The sequence below is a fragment of the Scyliorhinus torazame genome, chromosome 7, assembly GCF_047496885.1.
Source record: "Scyliorhinus torazame isolate Kashiwa2021f chromosome 7, sScyTor2.1, whole genome shotgun sequence".
In the NCBI taxonomy this organism is placed as follows: Eukaryota; Metazoa; Chordata; class Chondrichthyes; order Carcharhiniformes; family Scyliorhinidae; genus Scyliorhinus; species Scyliorhinus torazame.
This window is the reverse complement of record NC_092713.1, coordinates 113,426,811-113,449,963: the sequence shown is the minus strand read 5'-3', so window position 1 is coordinate 113,449,963 and position 23,153 is coordinate 113,426,811. Positions and strand designations below refer to the sequence as shown.

The 23,153-nt window shown below is 49.2% G+C and overlaps 1 protein-coding gene across 1 annotated transcript in view; it reads right to left on the bottom strand.

The window, feature by feature from the left end:
- Positions 1 to 23,153, bottom strand: part of LOC140427352 (sushi, von Willebrand factor type A, EGF and pentraxin domain-containing protein 1-like) — a 151,976-nt gene that overhangs the window by 82,195 nt on the left and 46,628 nt on the right. The window contains exons 8-12 of the mRNA XM_072512902.1: positions 15,528 to 15,713; positions 13,940 to 14,125; positions 8,880 to 9,065; positions 2,436 to 2,621; positions 1,064 to 1,249 (exon numbers count right to left, since the gene is read on the bottom strand). Of these exons, the coding sequence (XP_072369003.1) occupies positions 1,064 to 1,249; positions 2,436 to 2,621; positions 8,880 to 9,065; positions 13,940 to 14,125; positions 15,528 to 15,713 (930 nt within the window). The remainder of the gene's footprint in view (positions 1 to 1,063; positions 1,250 to 2,435; positions 2,622 to 8,879; positions 9,066 to 13,939; positions 14,126 to 15,527; positions 15,714 to 23,153) is intronic.

Here is a 23,153-nt window from a genome sequence, read left to right as displayed (position 1 = left end):
CTAAACCCACTGGAGGTTAGAAGAATGAGAGAAGATCTTATTGAAACATAGAAGATCCTGAGGAAACTTGGAAGGATGAATGTTGGGAGGACCCACTTGTGGGCAAAACTACTCCTGGACAAAGTTTAAAAATAAAGGGTCACCCATTTAAAATGGAGATGAGGGGATTTCTTTTCTCTGAGATGGTCAGTAGTCTGTAGAATCTGTTTCCTCAGGAGAACAGTAGAGGCAAGATCATTGAATATATTCAATACGAAATAAGATTTGTTTATGAGAGGCAATGGCAGCAAGGACAGACAGGAAAATGGCGTTGAGGCCATATTCAGATCAGCCATGATCGAATCATGAAAGCAAAATACTGCAGATGCTGGAGTTTTGAAATAAAAACAGACTGGAAGTATATCTGGCAGCATCTGCATCATACCAAATGGTGGAATGAGCACCAAGGTGCAAATGGTCTACTCCTGCTCCTAATTCATATATTCGTATGTTGATCCTGTTACGACATCCTGGCCTAGTGCATGGTCGATTCCAGCCACACTTGACCCAGAGTCGCAACAGCAGTGAAATTAGGTGTAGCTAATTCACTGAGCTCTTTGCTTGAGTCCAGTAAGCTACAGCAACCAGGTTTGTAACTTTAACACAACAAAAACTTTTTATTCTGAACAGTATCTTTACTTAAACAGACAGAGAATGTAACTGTGAGTACTGTGTCAGAGAATATTGGGATGGATACAGATTTACTGGGTTTCTGAGAAAGGTAACTGTGATTTGAAATCCTGATCATCTGGTAGGGTGCAGGGTAGGAGTCATTGGGAAGGGCTGACAAGCCTTCAGTCCAGATGCCCACACCATGTCTACCGACAGTTTTGGAGTCATGTGTGGGAAATGCCTGGGCTTCTTCGAAGATTCCACCCAGCTCTGCAGTTGGCTTTGTGGCCGAGGACACAGAAATTGAGCTCTTTCTACACATTGAGATGAAGCATGATTCACCTACTTAGTTCCTCCCAGGAAATAGGGAGAAACTGGAGTGTCAGTGATGGTAAGGTTGCCGATATATTACCTTTGCAAGTCGGGGTCTTTGCTGTCCATTGTCCAGAGATATTACACTCGAGCCAGTTTGTTCCAGATAACACAAACCCTTCAGGGCACCAAAAACCACATGTTGAGGTGTAGCTAAAGTTCCCAATGGGATGAGAACAGTTCATCGCCCCATGTTCAGGCCGTGTCAGTTTCTCGCATTTTTTAACTGAAATAGAAGTTTGCAGTTTGTAATTTAAAATCTGTCTTTTGCATGAATACCCAACTGCTGACTTGGCTCATTCCTGGCTACGAGGGGTTATCTTCTGAAGAAAGTGTTTGAGCAGGTTGGCCTAAACCCACTGGAGGTTAGAAGAATGAGAGATGATCTTATTGAAACATAGAAGATCCTGAGGAAACTTGGAAGGATGAATGTTGGGAGGACCCACTTGTGGGCAAAACTACTCCTGGACAAAGTTTAAAAATAAAGGGTCACCCATTTAAAATGGAGATGAGGAGATTTCGTTTCTCTGAGAGGGTCCGTAGTCTGTAGAATCTGTTTCCTCAGGAGAACAGTAGAGGCAAGATCATTGAATATATTCAATACGAAATAAGATTTGTTTATGAGAGGCAATGGCAGCAAGGACAGACAGGAAAATGGAGTTGAGGCCACATTCAGATCAGCCATGATCGAATCATGAAAGCAAAATACTGCAGATGCTGGAGTTTTGAAATGAAAACAGACTGGAAGTATATCTGGCAGCATCTGCATCATACCAAATGGTGGAATGGGCACCAAGGTGCAAAAGGTCTCCTCCTGCTCCTAATTCATGTATTCGTATGATGGTCCTGTTACGACATCCTGGCCTAGTGCATGGTCGATTCCAGCCACACTTGACCCAGAGTCGCAACAGCAGTGAAATTAGATGTAGCTAATTCACTGAGCTCTTTGCTTGAGTCCAGTAAGCTACAGCAACCTGGTTTGTAACTTTAACACAACAAAACCTTTTAATCTGAACAGTATCTTTACTTAAACAGACAGAGAATGTAACTGTGAGTACTGTGTCAGAGAATATTGGGATGGATACAGATTTACTGGGTTTCTGAGAAAGGTAACTGTGATTTGAAATCCTGATCATCTGGTAGGGTGCAGGGTAGGAGTCACTGGGAAGGGCTGACAAGCCTTCAGTCCAGATGCCCACACCCTGTCCACCGACAGTTTTGGAGTCATGTGTGGGAAATGCCTGGGCTTCTTCAAAGATTCCACCCAGCTCTCCAGTTGGCTTCGTGGCCGAGGACACAGAAATTGAGCTCTTTCTGTACATTGAGATGAAGCATGATTCATCTACTAAGTTCCTCCCAGGAAATAGGGAGAAACTGGAGTGTCAGTGATGGTAAGGTTGCCGATATATTACCTTTGCAAGTCGGGGTCTTTGCTGTCCATTGTCCAGAGATATTACACTCGAGCCAGTTTGTTCCAGATAACACAAACCCGTCAGGGCACCAAAAACCACATGTTGAGGTGTAGCTAAAGTTCCCAATGGGATGGGAACAGTTCATCGCCCCATGTTCAGGCCGTGTCAGTGTCTCGCATTTTTTAACTGAAATAGAAGTTTGCAGTTTGTTATATAATATCAGTCTTTTGCATGAGTACACAACTGCTGACTTGTCTCATTGCTGGCTGCAAGGGGTTATCTTCTGAAGAAAGGGTTAGAGCAGGTTGGGCCTAAACCCACTGGAGTTTCTAAGAATGAGAGGTGATCTTATTGAAACATGCTGGCCAGGATTCTCCTTCGGCCGACGGCGAAATCAGGAAGCGTGATTGGGCGGAGAGTCGTTTCCGACGCCGAAATCGCGGCAGGCGGCAGTTTCAAGTGAAATCGCAATTCTCCATTGCCTCAGCGGTGTCAATGCATTCCGGAACACATTGTCAGTAAAAGCCATTGGCCTATCATTAACGGGCAAGACCGGGTATTCTCCGGTGCCCCCGTGATTCTCCGCCTCTGATGGGCTGAATTCCCAACAGTGAGGCTCTTTGTGCTTTTAAAAATTGCGAAACCGGCATCGTGGTCGATGAGAGAGAGAGGGGCTAGGACACAGAGAGGCGCAACCGTGGGCTGCCGGGCCTGACACTGGCCGGCTGGCTTGGGGAAAACGGGCCCTGTGACCGGAGTAACCCCCCCTGACGTAATTGTGGCAGTATCCAGGGATGGACCGCCATTGCCGCGGCCTGCAAAGCAGCTATCTTGTTGCTAAACCCAATGACTGCCCTCCTTGGCCCCTGGCTCTGCAGAGTCAAATTGGCTGTATGGGTGTCCCCACCCCACCATCCCTGCACCCCAGCCACTCCCCTTCACCCACCTTCTGCCATACCACCACCCCCACCCAACCGGCTGACCCACCCAGGGCAACGGCCACGTTAGCCACTACAAGAGCACCAGGCAGGGGCCACAGAGTGAATCGCTGGCATGGGCAGCACCAGCTGATGGTACCTATGAAAACACGGACGAGCACCAGTGCCAGAGTACCCATGGTGTCCGCAGTGTCAACTGTTTAGCCCATTGGATCTGGTTGGGCACAAGGGTAGGAGCCATGCTAACATGTTGGCCTTTCACCCCTTGCAGACAATGGATATTGGAATACAACCAACAATGATGGCCTTCCTCCTAGTCGCCGCAGGCTGGGGGATGTCCTGTGGCTGTATGAGCTGGAGCTGTTCGAGGAGGAGGGAGCATGCAGCAGTGGAGCCTGCAGCAGCGGAACACGCAGCGAGGAACAGGAGACAGCCGCTCAGGATGGAGAGCCAGCCGCCCAACAGGCCAAGGCGGAGGAGGAGGTGAAAGGAGGAGCCGCATAAGGCCTCACGTGACATTCGAGGACCTGCAAGACCAGGCACGCCGTCGAAGACTCCGGCTGAGCAGAGAGACACTGCGACATACCTGCCAGATGGTAGCCCACCTGGCACCGTGGGGGTATGGGGCAGGACACCCACTCCCAGTGGCCGTCAAGGTGACAGTCACCCTGGATGTTTATGTCACGGGCTCCTTCTCGGCGCTGATTGGGGACCTGTCTGTGACCTCACAGAATTCGGTGCACTGGTGCACCGTGCTGTCATGGAGGTCTATATGCCCAGTCGGCACAATATGTCCATTTCAATGTAGACCAAGCCCACCAGGGTGTCCGGGCAGTCGGGTTTGCCACCATCGCCGAGATGCCCCGGATCCAGGGGGTGATCGACTGGATGCATGTCGCTCTACGAGCACCTGCAGATGACAGGCCACTCTTCACAAACCGAAAGGGCTTCCACTCGATGAATGTGCAGCTGGTGTGTGACCATCAGTTGGGTGGGAAGGCGGGGAGCTCAGCCACCCACAATGTCCGCCCATTCCCCTCCCCCCCGACACCCGTTCTCTGGCCTGCCCAGACCAGCCCACCTCTCAGCACCGAGGCAGGTTGTAACAGTGTTAACAGGTATTTAATATGCACAAATATTTACAGATACATGCCCTAGCCCCTCTACCTAAACTGTGCCCTGCACCCATGCCAACTTAACTGGTGTCCAACCTGCTGGCCTTACGAGCCCGAACGCTATGCCTAGGCAGGTCCCCAGACAGTACATCAGGAGTGGAGGCGGCCTGCTGTGATTCTCGCCCTGCCACCTGGGTCCCCGTTGGCGGGCAACTTCTGGGGCGACCGGGCTTGGATGGGTCCGGCTGATGCTCGGGTGTCTCATGTGGCGTGGTGCCACCCTGTTCTGCCCACTGCCCAACAGATGCTCCAGGGACAGGAAGGGGGGGGGGAGTCTGAGGCGCTGCGTCGTTCCGGCACCTCCCCTGCAGGAGTCACCGGTACAGGCTGCACGTTCTCCCCGTGTGTGCGTGGGTTTCCTCCGGGTGCTCCGGTTTCCTCCCACAGTCCAAAGATGTGCAGGTTAGGTGGATTGGCCATGATAAATTGCCCTTAAGTGTCCAAAATTGCCCTTATTGTTGGGTGGGGTTACTGGGTTATGGGGATAGGGTGGGGGTGTGGGTGCTCTTTCCAAGAGCCGATGCAGACTCGATGGGCCGAATGGCCTCCTTCTGCACTGTAAATTCTATGATTACTTCCTCCTTCCTCGGGGTGCCCGATATCCCCCAGGCTACTCCATGGGACGGGGGTGCGAGTGGAGCTATCCCTTGAGACTCCCCTACCACCTGGCGCTGCCAGTCCTGGAGGCTTGCTCTGGTCTCAGCCAGGGTCTGCATACTCACAGCCGTGGAGCACAGAGAGTGAACCATCGCCATCTGGGACTACGCCACACCACCCATTGACTGTGCCTCCATTTTCTGGGCCTGTGTCACATCAGCCAGTGACTGTGCCATCTCCCTCTGGGACTGGGCCACCTCCCTCTGGGTCTGTGCCACGTCAGCCATGGCCTGCTGTGACTGGGCGATGCTCAGGAGCGCAGCTGCAATTTCTAGGTGGCTCTGGCACATGTCTGCCTGTGAGGCAGCAATCCTGTCCTAGACCTTGCCCCAGACCTTGGACATGCTGATCCATAGCCAAAGCCCTCGCCCCCCCCAATACCTCTGATTAGTTTTGACTTCTTATCGGATACTGGAAGGGATTCTGTCGCAAGATTCACGTGTACTGCACATCCTCACCAAACGTTGTTCTTCCTTCATGTCCGTAGCTCAAGAAAGTGCCAGCTATGACAAGATGTTTTCCTTGTGTATAAATGAGATTGAAGTCGAGCGAGAGTTCAGTCTCCTTCAACAATCTCTCCCGAACTTTGTCATTGCTAATCCCGAACACAATTTGATCGCGGATCATCGATGCTTGCAAAGATGCAAAGTTACATGTCTGAGCCTTTAACCCCAAGTCTGTTAAAAGCTGTCGAATGATTCATCTGCCTGCTGTGTACACGTGCGAAAAATATACTGGTCGAATGTTTCGGGTTTTTTGGTGTGCAGTGGCGGTCGAATTTTTTTATGGCTTCATCAAAGTTATTTTTATCAGCTTTATTACCGAATAGAAAGAGCCCAAAAGTCCGTTTCTGTCGGGAGCTGCCGAACGTGCAACTTAGCTCCGCATAGCCGCAACCGGAAGTCTGGGAGCAGATAGTGTTGACTAATTCAAAGCAAATTAGTGACATTTTGTTCAAAAAATAATATTTTGGCTGTCGTGTATTAGTAATTTGAGATATAATAGAACATTGATCTGGTCTGAAATGGGGCTGAATTCTCTGTAGCCCGAAGCCGAAATTTTCATCGGCAATCGGCCGGAGAATGGATTTCATCGCCGGAATCGGTGCCGGCGGCAGTTTGGCGCTGGTCCGCCATGCTACCTCCAATCCGGTGTCGTCATGTCACATGCCGCGAGCCCTTTCAACGGTGTTGGTGCGTCTTCGGCCGGCCCACCTACGATGTTCCTCCTCCGATGGGCCGAGTTCCCGACAGTGCGGACTACATGTGGTCCCAGCGGTCGGGAACCCAGCGTGCTGACTGCGGACAGTGCCCAGAGCTGCCACACTCGTGGATCCGTGCCGCTGGCCGGGTGGGTTTCTGCTCGGGCTGGGGGGACTGGTGGGGGGCTGGCCAGGGGGTAGACTAAGGGGTGACGGTTGGCGGGTTAGGGTTCGTGCACGCCAGGCGCCATGTTATACGGCGCGACCAGTGCAGGTCGTCAGCCCTGCACATGCATGACCCGGCCATTCTCCGGCCCTTTTCGGCACAATCCACGGAAGTTTCACGTGGCACCGGTGCTAGCCCCTCACCAGTATCGGGATCGTGGGGGGGTTCGTGCCGATTTTCCTGTTGTGAACCTCCCGTGGATTCTCCTTTCGCGCTGGCACTTAGCCGCAGAAACGGAGAATCCAACCCCTGGTTTTCGCCATTATCTTGTGTATACATTGCCTGGAGAGCTTTGGTGGCTGGCCAGTGGATTGATGCTGCTTGAATGGCTGCTTGAATTTGGCAGCCTCTGCAGAGGATCTATGTCATCTGTATGCAGCACGGAGGCTCATGAAAATAACAGATTGAATGATGCCGGGGTGGAATCCTCCCCCAAGATTTCAAGAGGTGGGACTCTCCAGACTCCCAGCCACATGTTTCCCAGCGGTGGGAAACAGTACGCCGCACGCTGTATCCATCGGCCCGGGGAGAGCCGATCCACGGGCAGGGAGGGCTTCACTCGGGGCTGGGGGCACTGCTGGGGGGCGGTCCGGGGCACGCGAGCAGCTGAAGGGGGGCACTATTTCTGCGGTCCAGGTCCGCAGGTTGCGTCTGCCATGAAGCACGGCGTGACTGCTGCAGGCCGCCACCGTGCGCATGCGCGGCCACAGACCCGCCATTGCTCCGGGCCGTATCGGCAGCTGACTGGCTGCTGCCCCCCTCCCCCTGGAGCAGGGAATTTGTAGTCGTTTAGCGCCAGTTTTCCTGGCGTAAAACACCACCGTTTTCACACCGGGACTTAGTCTCCCAAACGGAGAATCCAGCCCAACATTTTTAAATGACGATTTAAATATGCTAATCAGGATCACGCCATCGCTGGGCAAGAAGCAGATTACTTCGGGCCACAGTGATGGGGAGAATCCCGAAGAACATGCTCTGGCCCCTCCCGCGATTTGCAGGTCTGTGCATGAGGGCGTGGGGCTGGAAATAGTGACCCCGGACTGAGACATGTGGATCGCAAAGCAGAAATTTAAAAACATAGAAAACATAAATGACATTTAAATCATTGGACAGGAAGCTAGATAAAGATTGGAACATATACATGGAAATGAGGAAAAAATATAAAAAAGAAAAGCAGATTAAAATTATTTTAAATAAATACAATTTTTAAACATGCATCATTTATTTTCTTCTGAAGGAATCCATAAAATAAAATTTCAGGTCAAATAGATTGTTCAGTAATAATTACTGTGCTGTTAAAAACTCAGTTACTCCTTTTCTGCTTTGGAGTCAGAATAGTGGAACCTGAGTTCACATCATCACAGTGATCTCTGGATAGATTCCATTGGTATAGATAACAATAACACACCATGCAAAGGAGCAGCAGGCTATCACTGACCACAACCCTTCAATTTCCACATATGCTGATGCCTGAAGGTATTTTACCCTGTAATAAGCAACAACATATTGTATCATACCAATACCAGGGTGATAGAAGGCAAGCTATTTGGATTTCGGTCTTTTGTCATCTAGCGATCATATGTTTTTACTATATAAGCTTCAGCTGTGTTACATGGATGTAACAATTACAGCAGTTTGTATTTATCCCTTAAGGCAGTAATCCAGTAAATGAGACATAACAGGGCCATTGGCAAAAGTAAAATAAGGAATCCTGGCTTCTCAATGTACAGGTATACAAGGAATAATATTTCATATTTGTATATGTGTTAGCAATAATTTATTACATTTTACTTCCATTTTTTGTAACATGAGTGCCATTTCTGCACATGTACACCTCATATCCATGAGAATTAAACAATAATAACTGTCTATATCTGATTTACACTGTTGCCACTGATGACAGCCTGAACTCCCATAGCAGGACAGCAAACTAATGAGGCCCATCTAAAGAGGTGGCAATCCCATCGCTACATTACCAGTGCCACCTCCAATGTTGGTGTCTCTTCTGGCAACCAGTGACTCAGTAAATCAACCTGGTGAGACAGCTCGATAATGCCAGCATACCTGACCAGATAATTAAATCAGAAAAGAGGACTTATAAACAACAACACATGTTGCAGTGCTATTGCAATGTAAATGTACATTTGTGATTAAAATTAGACTTACTATACAGTACCAATATCCTTAGAAATTTTGCAATCTCAAAGCAGTTTTGGAACATAAACAGTATTCAAAACTGAAAGGTACCTTCACAGGAGGGTATCTGTTTTGTCCATTGTCCAGAAGCTCCACATTGAACACTGTCTGATCCATTTAATGTAAAGCCCTCTTCACAGGTGAAGTTGCATGTTGCATTGTAACTGAAGCGTCCAAAGGAATGGGAGCAGCTCATATTCCCTTTCTCAGGATTCTCCAGGCTTGCGCATTTTGCCGCTGGAAAAACAATTCTTCAATTTTGACAGTTTAAGACTCATGCTGGCAATAACTAAATTATGCTGTAGCAGAAGAATTGATTGAAATGCAATATCTGGTTATCATAGGTCTGGATGGCATAGGATCAGTTTTGTTGTGTGGTTGAGGCCCAGACGGGCGTTTTGGGGATTGTCCAATTTCCCAAAGTATGCTGTTCGAGTCTGTAGTTTCTCAAAACTATTTCTCTTTAGTTACAGCAAATATTTACCCTTTTGAGCTTCTACACGAGGTTGGAGCATCTCCTCTTTCCAGATCTCTCTTACTTCACAAGGTCCCATGTAAGATATTAGCAGGTGAAGCGCAAGGGATTGGGGGTAGTGTATTGAGATGGATAGAAAACTGGTTGGTAGACAGGAAACAAAGAGTAGGAATAAACAGGTCTTTTTCCAAATAACAGGCAGTGACTAGTAGGGTACCGCAGGGATCAGGGATCGGATCCCAGCGATTAACAATGTATATTAATGATTTGGATGAGGGAGCTAAATGTAATATCTATAAACTTGCAGATGACACAAAGCTGGGTGGAAGGGCGAGTTGTGTAGAGGATGCTTCAGTGTGATTTGGACAAGTTGAGTGAGTGGGCAAATGAATAGCAGAAGTGGTATAATGTGGATAAATGTAAGGCTGTCCACTTTGAACAGGAAATCAGGTTATTATCTGAATGGCTATAGATTAAGAGAGGGGAATGTGCAACGAGACCTGGGTGTCCTTGTACACTAGGTTAAACACGCAGGTGCAGCAGGCGGTGAAGAAGGCAAATAATGGCTGGAATTCGCTGGCCATTGGGACTCTCTGTTCCCGCTGGCAGCTCACCCCAGCTGCGGGTTTCTCGGTGGCGTGGCTTCAATGGGAAATCCCACTGACAAACAGCATGAGTAGAGAATTCTGCCACCAGCAAATGGCACACTGCTGAGAAACATGCGGCTGGGGGACAGGAAAATCCATAATAATAATAATCTTTATTAGTGTCACAAGTAGGCTTACATTAACACGGCAATGAAGTTACCATGAAAATCCCCTCGTCGCCACACTCCTGCACCTGTTCGGGTACACTAAGGGAGAATTCAGAATGTCCAATTGATCTAACAAGCACATTTTTGGGATTTGTGGGAGGAAACCGGAGCACCCGGGGGAAACCCACGCAGACACGAGGCGAACGGCACATTCCGCACAGATAGTGATCCAAGCTGGAAATCCAACTCGGGTCCCTGGCGCTGCAAAATAATAGTGCTAACCACTGTTATCCATCCCAGTATGCCGGTGTTCATAGCGAGAGGATTCGAGTACAGGAGCAGGGGTGTCTTGCTGCAATTATACAGAGCATTGGTGAGTCCACACCTGGAATATTGTGTGCTGGTCTCCTTATCTGAGGGATTGAAGTGAAGGTTTACCAGACTGATTCCAGGGCTGGCGGGACGGATGTAGGAGAAAGGAGTGAGTCAGTGAGGATTACATTTTCTGGAGTTCAGAAGAATGAGGGGATACGTCATAGAAACCTAGAAAATTCTAACAGGACTAGACAGTGTAGATGCAGAAGGGATGTTCCTGATGGCAGGGGAGTCCAGAACCAGTCGTCACATTCTGAAGATACGGGATAGACCATTTAGGACTTGGATGAGGAGAGATTTCTTCACCCAGAGAGGGACGAACCTATGGAATTTTCTACCACAGAAAGCAATTGCGACCAAAACATTGTATGATGTCAAGAAGCAGTTAGATATAGCTGGGGCTAAAGGGATCAAAGGTTATGGGGGAAAGCCAGGACCAGGTCATTGAGTTGCATGATCAACCATGATAATGAATGGTGGAGCAGGCTCGAAGGATAGAATGGCCTTATCCTGCTCCTAGTATCTATGTTTCTATGTTTCTCAGTCATTATTACATCTGTATTATGTATGCTTCTGATGTTAATAGTTTACTTCACAAGATCTATTTCTACTTTGACTGTCAAGAAGAACAAACTGTATGAAGGGAATTGATATTCAAGAGACAGCAGCTAATGGTACTAGTTATATTCCATAAGGGATTAATATCACTAACTCATTAAGCACACATTGATACAGAAAGTTGGACCTTAGGGTCGGTGACAGCATCTGTTAGCCATGGATGTCAACAGTGCTTAAATAATACATTGCCAAGTATGATACATGTTTGACTCTTTGCAGTTCTCAGAGTAAGAAACAATTACTACCGCAGGAGATTGTGACTAGCTCTTGGTCAAAGTTTGGGAATGACATTTTCCTATTTGCTCTTAGAATATGAATGTCACTGGTTAGGCCAACATTTATTGTCCATCCTAATTGCCCTCGAGAAGATATTGATCACCTGCCTCTTGAACCATTGTTGCCCATATGGTGTAGGTATGCCTACAGTGCTGTTAGGGATTGCATTCCAGAATTTTGATCCAGCAACCCAGGAGGAATGGTAATATATTTCTAAGTCAGGATGGTGTGTGACTTGGAGGAGTCCTTGCAGGTGGTGTGCTCCCATGTATTTGTTGTCCTTGTTGTTCTAGATGGTAGAGGTCACAGGATTAGAATTTGCTGTTGAAGTTGGCTTGTCAAGTTGCTACAGTGCATCTTGTATATGGTACACACGGCTGCCACTGTGTACTGGTGGTGGAGTGAGTTTATGTTTAAGGTGGCAGGTGGAATTCTGAACAAATGGGTTGCTTGGTCCCAGATGTTGTCGGACATCTTGAATGTTACTGGAGCTGTACTCATCCAGGCACTCTACCACACTCCTGAATTGTGTCTTGTAAATGGTGGACAAGCTTGGTCCACCTTGGTCCAGAGTCAGGAGGTGAATTAGTCGCTGCAGAATTCCCAGCCCCTGACCTGCTCTTGTAGCCAAGATGTTTAGGAGACTGGTCTGTGCAGTTTCTAGACAATGGTAACTGTAAAGATGTTAATGGTGTTGGATTCAGTGATGGTAATGTCATTGAAGGCAAGGGAAGGTGGTCAGATTTTCTCTTGTCCGGCGTCTATTCGGGTTAATGGCACTTGCCATTTATTAGCTCAATCCTGATTTGCCGTGGGACCATTTCAGTAGTTCAAAATGATACTAAACACCATGCAATCATCAATGCACATCCCGACTTCTCACCTTGGGCGTCATTCTCCGACCCCCCAGCGGGTCGGAGAATGGCCGTTGGCCGCCGTGAATCCCGCCCCCGCCGGTTGCCGAAGTCTCCGGTACCGGAGATTGGGCGGGGGTGGGAATCGGGCCGCGCCGGTTGGCGGGCCCCCCGCTCGATTCTCCGGCCCGGATGGGCCGAAGTCCCGCCAATAAATTGCCTGTCCCGCCGGCGTAAATTAGAGTTGCTATTTACCGGCGGGACAAGGCGGCGCGGGCGGGCTCCGGGGTCCTGGGGGGGGCGCGGGGCGTTCTGACCCCGGGGGGTGCCCCCACGGTGGCCTGGCCCGCGATCGGGGCCCATCCGATCCGCGGGCGGGCCTGTGCCGTGGGGACACTCTTTCCCTTCAGCCTCCGCAACGGCCTCCACCATGGCGGAGGCGGAAGAGACTCTCCCCACTGCGCATGCGCGGGAAACTGTCAGTGGCCGCTGACGCTCCCGCGCATGCGCCGCCCCGAATGTCATTTCCGCGCCAGCTGGCGGGGCAACAAACGCCGTTTCCGCCAGCTGGCGGGGCGGAAATCCCTCCGGTGCCGGCCTAGCCCCTCAATGTTGGGGCTCGGCCCCCAAAGATGCGGAGCATTCCGCACCTTTGGGGCGGCGCGATGCCCATCTGATTGGCGCCGTTTTGGGCGCCAGTCGGCGGACATCGCGCTGTTGGGGGAGAATTTCGCCCCTTACGTTATTGAAGCAACTGAAGGCTAGTTGGTTCAAGACACTACCCTGAGGAACTTCAACAGAGATGGTCTGGGACTGAGATGCTGGACCTCTGACAACCACAAAGATCTTCCTTTGCATCAGGTATGACTCCAACCAGTAATTTGTTTTGCTCCTGATTGCCATGGACCTCAGTTTTGTTCGGGTTCCATGATGCCACACTTGGTCAAATGCTGCCTTGATGTCACTTCATTCACTTCTGGAATTTACTTTCCATCATTTTGTTAATGAATGAGAGTAAACTGATAGGGATATTAATCGACCATATTGGTTGTGCCCTGTTTTTGTAGACATGCTATATGTGGGCACTTCGCCACCTTGTTGGGTAAATGCCCGTGTTGTCGCTGTATGAGTAGCTAAGGGCACAGATAGTTCTGGAGCACAGGTCTTGCGCACGACAGCTGGGATGTTGCTTGAGACATATTGTGCGCTACAAACAACCCCACACTTTGGCTGGGATGTACTGGTCTCAGCACAGCAGGTCCCGCTCCGATGGACGTGGCAGGCCATTCAAAATTCCATTCACTTGGCTGGGACTGGAACATCACGCCGGAGGAAAGGATTGCGCCTATGTATACTCTTATGAGAAAACAATAATCAGTAAATTAAAAAGAAATTAGAGGGGTGACACTGGAACTAAAATAAAATATCAAAAGGAAACTTAGAAAGGTCATTCATGGGGGTGATGATGCATCTCAGCCCCTGTGGTGCCCACCAGTCATGGAGAACCTGAAGTATGCTGGTGGACACCAAATGCTCCATCTCCAGGGCCCCTTGCGCAAACGTAGCCACAGTAAAGGGACAGACAGTAAGGACAGATGACCACCCCCCACCGCCCCCGCCCCGCCCCCGCCCTCCCCCCCCCCAGTATGAATTTGTGCCTTTGCCAAAGAAACAAAAACAAAGTGGGAGAAAGTCTTGCTTCATGTTTCATGAAACAACTACTGTTAATAGAAAAGAATGATTCCAGATTTTGTCATACCTTCACAGCTGGGGACCTGTGCTGTCCATTCACCAGAGGCTTGACACTGTAGATTGCCCGATCCCTGAAGTACAAACCCCTCATTGCAGCTGAAGGCACAATTTGAGTTGTAATTGAAGTCTCCAAAGGGACTTCTGCATTGCATGATACCTCGGTTAGGAATCTTCAGTAAATTGCATTGAACAGCTAAAACATGAATTCATACATTTGTCAGATTGATGAATGAAATCCATTGTAGATCAAACATTTTTGGGCGATAATGTAATTACAATTATTTTTACTTTAGCTCATTTAGTGGAAGACATCAGATGCTAGCTCCATTTGTTACATTAGTGGCTAAATACATCCTACAGTGTGGCTCAGAACTGCACTGACCAGAAAGATTTCAGTTTGAATTCTTATTGTGTGCTGGGTTAGCTGATTTCAGCTAAATACAATTAACCATTTGAAGCAATACAATTGGTGTCAGCATTTCTGGACTAGGGAGGAGAATAGAATCAGCTAGTTTTCACACTCTTGTTCTCTATTGAGTGACAGCTGCTGGGAAGAACATCTGTGGGGCTATCAGGAGAGAACAGGGGTAGATCTGGCTATCATTGCCTCTGTAGCCGAACACATGGAGATTTCAATGCGATATCCAAAGGTTGTCATGTCCATAGAATTGTACGGAGATTGAGGCAGCACGGTGGCGCAGTGGGTAGCACTGCTGCCTCACAGCGCCGAAGACCCGGGTTCAATCCCGGCCCCGGGTCACTGCCCATATGGAGTTTGCACATTCTCCCTGTGTCTGTGTGGGTCTCACCCCCACAAACCAAAATGATGTGCAGGGTTGGTGAATTGGCCATGCTAAATTGGCCCCTTAATTGGAAAAAAAGAATTGGGTACTCTAAATTTATAAGAAGGAAAACAAAAGAATTATATGGAGATGGGAAAAAGTTGGGGGAAGAGTCATTAGGAGAATCAAATCCATGCTGGTTAACAACAGGACTGACCTATCACATAATTGCTGTAATCAAAATGAATATTTGACTGAATCATTGCTCTATTACAATAGCTTATCAGTTTATCCTTTTAAACCTTGTCTATGGAGAGAGGCAGTGTTGCAGTGGCGAAGTCGCATTGTTACTAGACCACAGTAATCCAGAGACCCAGGGTACTGCTCTGGGGACCCAGGTTCAAATCTTAACATGGCAGATGGGGAAATTAGAATTAAAAAATCTGGAGAGAATGTCGCTTCCTCCACTGGAGCCAGTTGTCACTATTCAAGTTTAGACTACAATGCAGTGAACTTTATGATATTGTCATATGAAAATGTACAATTAACTTAACTGATGAGGTTAAGAAATTACTGTTCACTAGTGATTCTGCTATCAGTTCATGACTAGTCCCCAATAATAAATGTAGATAACTGCTTAGCAATAATTTGAGAAACGGATTTTTAAAATTTTCTTAAAAGCTGTTTATCAATGGGGTAGTTTTAGTATTTTTCTTTCTGATTTCTGGCAACACCACATCAAGGTCAGGAGAAGAGAGCAATTTTATTTTTAAGATAAATTACTAAACATAACCGTTCAGTTATTCACTGTACCTTTGCAAATGGGTGTCTTTGAAGTCCATTGCCCCGAAGCTTCACAATGGAGCCTTTCGGATCCCTGCAAGATAAACCCAGCCTTGCAGACAAAATCACATCTTGAGCTGTAACTAAAAGGTCTAAAGGGGTCAGAGCAGTTGATGAGGAGGCCGTGAGGAATCTTCAGTTCGCTGCAATTCACAGCTGCAAAGAGAAGTTTGCAAGAATTAATCTGTACCAAATAAGTAAGTCAAAACATTTTCAAATGTTATTGCAGAGAACTTTGTAACGGGCTGCAATGGAAATCAAGGATCAGATCGCCATAGAATGGTTACACAACAGAAGAAAGCCATTCGGCTCAGTATCATGTTTTTTAAAAATTCAGTGTGCTGGTAAATTGTATGGGTTAGTCATTAACTGGGGTCATAGACAAACAGAACTTGTTGCAGGATGGGATGCAAATGGTTGATGTTATAACCCCAATGGAGGTCCCGGGATCAGGACAATACGATTTGCCGTGACACCCCGGAATATGAACTTCCCTTTTAGGACAGGCAGACCTTCCCCTTTGAGGGGGTGGGGTTTCCCCTTTACAAGCAGAGCCTCAGTTGTATAAAAACCCCAGCCTAGCGGCGGGTTGAGGAAGGAGACGTGGGGATGTGAATAGTATCGAAATAAACCTTGTTCTGTAATTTCTACTTCCGTCTATGTGTTCTGCCTACCGCGGATTCAACCCTGGTGACGAGGATTCAGTGGAGCTGCCATCGACACTGGTTGCTACGCGGCCAGCCCAACTCACCTAGACTTCGGCAGACCCCACTACTAACCACCAAAATGCCACATAGGAAAGCTGGAACCTTTTGATGCAGATACAGACGATTGGACAATGGGTGGGATTTCTCCGACCCCACGCCGGGTCGGAGAATCGCCGGGGGCTGGCGTGAATCCCGCCCCCGCCGTGTCCGGAAGTCTCCGCCACCAGAGATTCGGCAGGGGCGGGAATCGTACCGCGCCGGTCGGCGGGCTCACCCCCGCCGATTCTCCGGCCCGCGATGGGCCGAAGTTCCGCTGCTGGAATGCCTGTCCCGCCAGCGTGGATCAAACCACCTTTTGAATGGCGAGACAAGGCGGCGCGGGCAGGCTCCGGGGTCCTGGGGGGGGGGGGGGTGCGGGGCGATCTGGCCCCGGGGGGGTGCCCCCACGGTGGCCTGGCCTGCGATCTGGGCCCACCGATCTGCGGGCGGGTCTGTGCCGTGGGGGCACTCTTTTTCTTCCCCCTTTGCCATGGTCTTCACTATGGCAGAGGCGGAAGAGAGCCCCCTCCCCTGCGCATGCGCGGGGATGACGTCAGCAGTCGTTGACGCTCCCGTGCATGTGTCGCCCGGCGAAGACCTTTCGGCCCCGGCTGGCGTGGCGCCAGAGGCCTTTCCCGCCAGCCGGCGGACGCAAACCACTCCGGCGCGGGCCTAGCCCCTTAAGGTGAGGGCTTGGCCCCTAAAGGTGTGGAGACTTCCGCACCTTTGGGGCGGCCCGACGTTGCAGTAATTCCTGCCACTCCATTACGCCGGAACCCCCCCGCCCCACCGGGTAGGGGAGAATCCCGCCCAATATGTTGAACGCATGGCAATATTTTTCGAACACTGATATTTCTGATGGTTTGCAGAGGGCCCACCTATAGTGTGATAAGGAGCTTGACTCACCCGGATGCCCCAGAATCCCAGTCGTTCGCCGCCCTGGTGACCTTGGGGGAGCATTTCAACCCAAAACCACCGCTCATCGTACGCTGTGTCCGGTTCCACACGGCTGCTCAGGCCCAAGCCGAGTCAATGCGTGACTTCCTGGCTCGCCTCCGGAAACTGGCTGCGACTTGCGAATTCAGAGTGGCACTGAATGAGTGACACTGCAAACCTTCCTCTGGTGGTGGTCCATGGGAGCTGTCCGAGCTTGTTGAAGAAGGGGAAACATTGGGAGTGGGGCCAAGAGCAGCAAGCGGCTTTCGTCAAGGTGAAACAACAACTCTCCTCGCCAAGACTGCTAACCCATTTCGACCCATCCCAGTCAACCCTGTTGACCTGCGATGCTTCTCTGTATGATGTCGGGGACCTGCTGGTCTATGAAATGGATGACGGATCTGAACGTCCCATTCCCTTTGCCTCAAGAATGTTGGCTGGTGCGGAGAAGCGGTATGCCCAGATTGCGAAGGATTGTTGTATTCGGGGGTCAAGAAATTCCATCAATAGGTATATGGGCATTGCTTCACCATTATAGCATCATAGAATTTACAGGGCAGAAGGAGGCCATTTGGCCCATCGAGTCTGCACCAGCCCCTGGAAACAGCACCCTACTCAGGCCCACAACTCCACCTTATTCCGCAACGCAGTAACCCCACCTAACCTTTTTGGACACTAAGGGCAAGTTAGCATAGCCAATCCACCTAACATGTACATCTTTGGACTGGGGGAGGAAATCGGAGACCCGTAGGAAACCCACGTAGACACAGGAGGAATGTACGGTCTCCACACAGACAGTGACCCAAGCCGAGAATCGAACCCAGGTCCCTGGCACTCTCATGGACCACAAGCCCTCCTAGGGTGCTTGAAGGAGGACCAGGCAATTTCCCCCCATTGCGTCCGCCCGCATCCAGTGCTGGACATCGCTGCTCACAGCGTCTAACTATGTGTTGGAGCACCTCTCCGAGGTAAAGATTCCCCACGCTGACGCATTAAGTCATCTTCCCCTGCTGACCAGGCCACCTACACCAGAGACAGCCGGCGAGGTCATTACCGCTCTCCATTTTATGGATTTGTTCCCAGTCATGCATCCATGGGTGGACCCAGACTGACCCTTAGCTATCCCGAGTCTGTCACATGGTGCAGTATAGGGCTCAGCACAGGATTTCATAGAATTTACAGTGCAGAAGGAGGCCATTTGGCCCATCGAGTCTGCACCGGCTCTTGGAAAGAGCACCCCACCCAAGGTCAACACCTCCACCCTATCCCCACAACCCAGTAACCCCACCCAACACTAAGGGCAATTTTGGATACTTAAGGGCAATTTATCATGGCCAATCCACCTAACCTGCACATCTTTGGACTGTGGGAGGAAACCGGAGCACCCGGAGGAAACCCACGCACACACGGGGAGGATGTGCAGACTCTGCACAGACAGTGACCCAAGCTGGAATCGAACCTGGGACCCTGGAGCTGTGAAGCAATTGTGCTATCCACAATGCTACCGTGCTGCCCGATTGTACCACAGGACCTAAAGGCCTACACCACAATGATGCAGGAGCTTAGCATAGAGGACATCATGCTCCTTTGGGGGACCAATATGGTGGCCCCCAAACATGGACGTGCCCCACTCCTGACGAATCTCCACAGTGGTCATCCTGGTGTGTCCAAATTGAAAATGTTAGCTCGAAACTACGTCTGGTGGCCCAGAATCAATGCGGACATTGAGCAGGTGGCCCAACACTTAGTCCAATGTCAGACACATCAGAAGTTGCCTCCTGCAGCCCGCTCCACCCATGGAAATGGCCAAGCCATCCATGGTCTCACCTCCCTATAGATTTTGCAGCCCCTTTTCAACGGGCAATGTTCCTCGCCCTAGTCGATACTCACTCTAAGTAGATGGAGGTCTTCAAGGTACAGGCGACGACGACCCGGATCACCATAGAGAAACTCCAGCACATTTACAGCACGCAGACCGTATCCGAAGTGCTCGTCTCGGATAATGTTACAACATTTACGAGTGCGGAATTTGCTGTATTCATGTCTGCCAGCGGGGTCACGTGAGGACCGCCCCATACTACCCAGCTTCGAATGGGTTGGCTGAGTGGGCAGTGCAAACTTTTAAGCTCGGCATGAATAAACAAACATCGGGATCCTGTTCTTTATTCTGCAAACAGACAACCCCGTATGCCATGACTGGCATCGCACCAGCCAAGATGTTGGTGGGTCGCCACCTCCGCACCCGTTTGAGTCTCGTTCTTCCGGATTTTGGCGGACAGGTCCGCCGTGTTCAGGGCCGAACCGAGGCAGACACGGGTCACCACAGGCCATTGTGTGAGTTCACACTGGGAGACGCAGTAGACGTCTGGAACTTCGGCAGAGGGGCCGCTTGGATCCCAGGTGTCACGTTGGCAAAAACAGGTCCTGTTTCTTACCAAATACAAAACAGGGCCGTGGGTCTAAACGCCACATGCTCCGAAGCCGCGTGCGGATACTCCCACCGTACAGGCCGTTGATTCGGACGTCTCGTCTCCACCACTGCCCCGGCACTCCTGTTGGCTCCGCCGGTTGCCGAGGATTCAGCGGTGATTTCTGGGGATACTGAGATGCCAGACGAAGAAATACTTAGCTCCGTCTCGGAAACCGCGATGGACATTCTGCCACCACTGGAGGTGCCCGTGCCGGCTCTTGTGGCCATGCCAGCGTTGCCGTCACTGCCCAGACTCTCGTCACGTAAACGTTACTCCCCGGTCGATATACGCCGCCTGAAGCCGCGAGGTTGGCGCCTGCACGCCATCCCGGCCTAACTGCAGGTCGGGGAAGGAGACCCTGAGGGGAGTGGGGGAGTATTGTAATTGCATCAAAATAAACCGTGTTCTGTAATTTCTACTTTTGTCTATTCGTTCTGCCTCCTGCAGATTCAACAGTTGAATTTTGGAGCATGAGGAATGATAGACCAGTAAGATGGACATTTGAAAATTGAGTCTGGAGCTGACATAAGGGCTGGAATTCCTGGCTCCACTGCGTCAGGTTTCTCCATGACCGATGCAGTGAGTCATTCAATTCTCAGTTGACTTCAACAGGACCAGAAGATCTTGCTGGCGGGAAGGACCGGAATATCCCAACCAAGGTTTTCCCTCGTGATCGGGCTGGTGGAGGCCAGACCTGATTAATGTTATAGAGGTAATAGTAAGTGATGTTGATGATGGAGAGCACATGCAGTTTGAAGCTCAGCTAGGTTCAACAGGATGCTGAAGTTTCCCACAATCTGTTTAAACCAGACAAAGTAATGAAGGGAATAGAATCAGTATCAAGACACCATCATAGCTTATGGTGGAGTTCAATAATGGTGGTTTCTGTCTTTCTGATATTTGACTGAAAAACATTCTAGTTCATTCTTAGCTTAATGTATAACACAACATAGCACAGCAGTGATCATGGGGTTGACAGAAATGAGAGAGGTGTCATCAACAAAGCAACTTGTATTTATAAAGCACAGATAATGTAGTAAAACATCCCACGGTGCTTCAAATTAGCACTATAAAAATTATTTATTATGAATCTACATAAGGAGACCTTACGGCATATAACCAAAACTGGGTCATAGAGTCAGGAGCATCCTAAAGGATGCATGAGATGAAGAGAGGTTTAGGAATGGGAATTCTAGAGCTCAGGCCTCTCAACTGAAGGAACTGCCTTCAATGGTGGAAAGTTAAAATTCGGGGATCCTCAGGAATTGTAGGAGCACAGAAACTGGGCAGCACGGTCGCATAGTGGTTAGCACTGTTGCTTCACAGCGCCAGGGTCGCAGGTTTGATTCCTGGTTTGGGTCCGTGTCTGTGCGGAGTCTGCACGTTCTCCCCGTGTCTGTGTGTGTTTCCTCCGGGTGCTCCAGTTTCCTCCCACAAGACCCGAAAGAAGGTGCTGTTAGGTAATTTGGACATTCTGAATTCTCCCTCTGTGTACTCGAACAGGTGCTGGAATGTGGCGACTAGGGGCTTTTCACAGTAACTTCATTGCAGTGTTAATGTAAGCCTACTTGTGACAATAATATTATTATTATCTTATCTGATTTTAAGGCTGGAGGAGATTACAAAGATAGAGCCATGAAGGGATTTTAAAATGAGGATGAGAATTTTGAAATCAAAGTAGGTCAGTAGGTCAATGTAGCCAGGGATGAAGGGAGAATGTGACTTGGTACAAGGTAAAGCAGCAGGGTTTTAGATGATCTCAAATTTACACAAGGTGCGTTGGAATAGTCAAGTTTAGAGGTAGCAAAGGCACGGGTGAAGGTTTCAGTAACAAATGAGCTGAAACAGGGGCAAAGTCAAGTGATATTATGGAGGTGAAAATAGACTATTTAGTGACTGCAAAAGGAGGCCATTTGATCCCTCAAGTCTGCAGCAACCCTCTGAAAGAGCACTCTGCCTAGGCCCCTCCCCCACTTTATCCCCGTAACCCCACACGTTGACCAAGGCCAATCCACCTAACCTGTACATGAGGAAGCCGGAGTACCCAGAGGAAACCCACACAGACCTGGGGACAAAGTGCAAACTCCACACAGACAGTCACCCAGAGCCAGAATTGAACCGGGATCCCTGCCGCTGTGAGGCAGCAGTGCTAACCACTGGGCCACCCTGTCGCCCTTTTGGTCAGAAGCTCGTCTTAGCTTCAAATATGACAAGTAGGTTGAAATTGTCTGGTTCAGCCTGAGACAATTTCTGCGGGAGGGAGAAAGTCAGTGAGTTAGGGAATGGGTTTTGTGTCAGGACTGGAAGCAATGACTTCTGCTTTCCTGATATTTGGTTGAAGGAAATTTTTGCACATCCATTTTTGGATGTCAGCAAGCATAAGTTAGAGACATTGGAATGAGCCAAGTGAGATGGTGATGAGGTGGCGGTCATCGGTGTACATGTGAAAAACTAAAGTTTCATTTTCAGGTGATGTCACAAAGGGGCAGCGTGTAGATGAGAAACAGAAGGAGACCAAAGATGGATCCTTGGTAAACACTAGAGTTAATAGCTTTGACAAAGCGTCATCCAGACTCAAAATGTTAGCTCCCTTCTCTCTCCCCAGACGTTGTCAGACCTGCTGCAGTTGTCCAGTATTTTCTGTTTTTGTAGAAGAGTTAACAGTATTCGGAACAGGAAGTGAAAATATTGCAAATAATCCTCTGGCTATGACATAATAGAAAAGGGAGAAGAGATAGTTTAGCCGTTGGTATTGAACAGCAATACCATTACAGAGTTTCCACCATGAACATCTTTGGGGTTACCATTAACCAGAAACTTAACCTGACGAGCCACATTAATACTGTTGCTCGAACAAGTCAGAGGCTGGGTATTCTACAGCGAGTAACTCACCCCTTATTCCCCAAAACCTGCCCACGATCTTCAAGGCACAAATCTGGAGTGAGATGGAATGCTCTCCACTTGCCTGATTGATTGCAGCTTTAACCATTCTCAAAAAGCTTGATATGATTCAGGACAAAGCAGTTCACTTGATCACAACCCTATCCAACACATCTGACTTCCTTGGCAGATTTTCCAAATCCATGAACCTCTACCATTTAGAAGGATAAAGGCAGCAGATGCATGGGAACACTATTACCACCATGTTCCCTCCAAGCCACACACCATTCTGACTTGGCCCTATATTGATATTCCTTCTGGGTCAAACCACATCGGACACCAAATGAACTGCAGCAGCTCGTGAAAGTAACTCGTCACCATCTGCTAAAGTGCAATTTGCGATCACCAATAAATGTTGGCCATGGCAGCAACATGCCCATTCCATCAACAAATATAAAGGAGCAGGCAATTGCAGATCACCCAGCTGGTCAATGTTCGAGGAGGATGATGTGGTCAACCATGTCTAAAGCTGCAGACAGGTGATGAATGACAAGAAGAGGTAG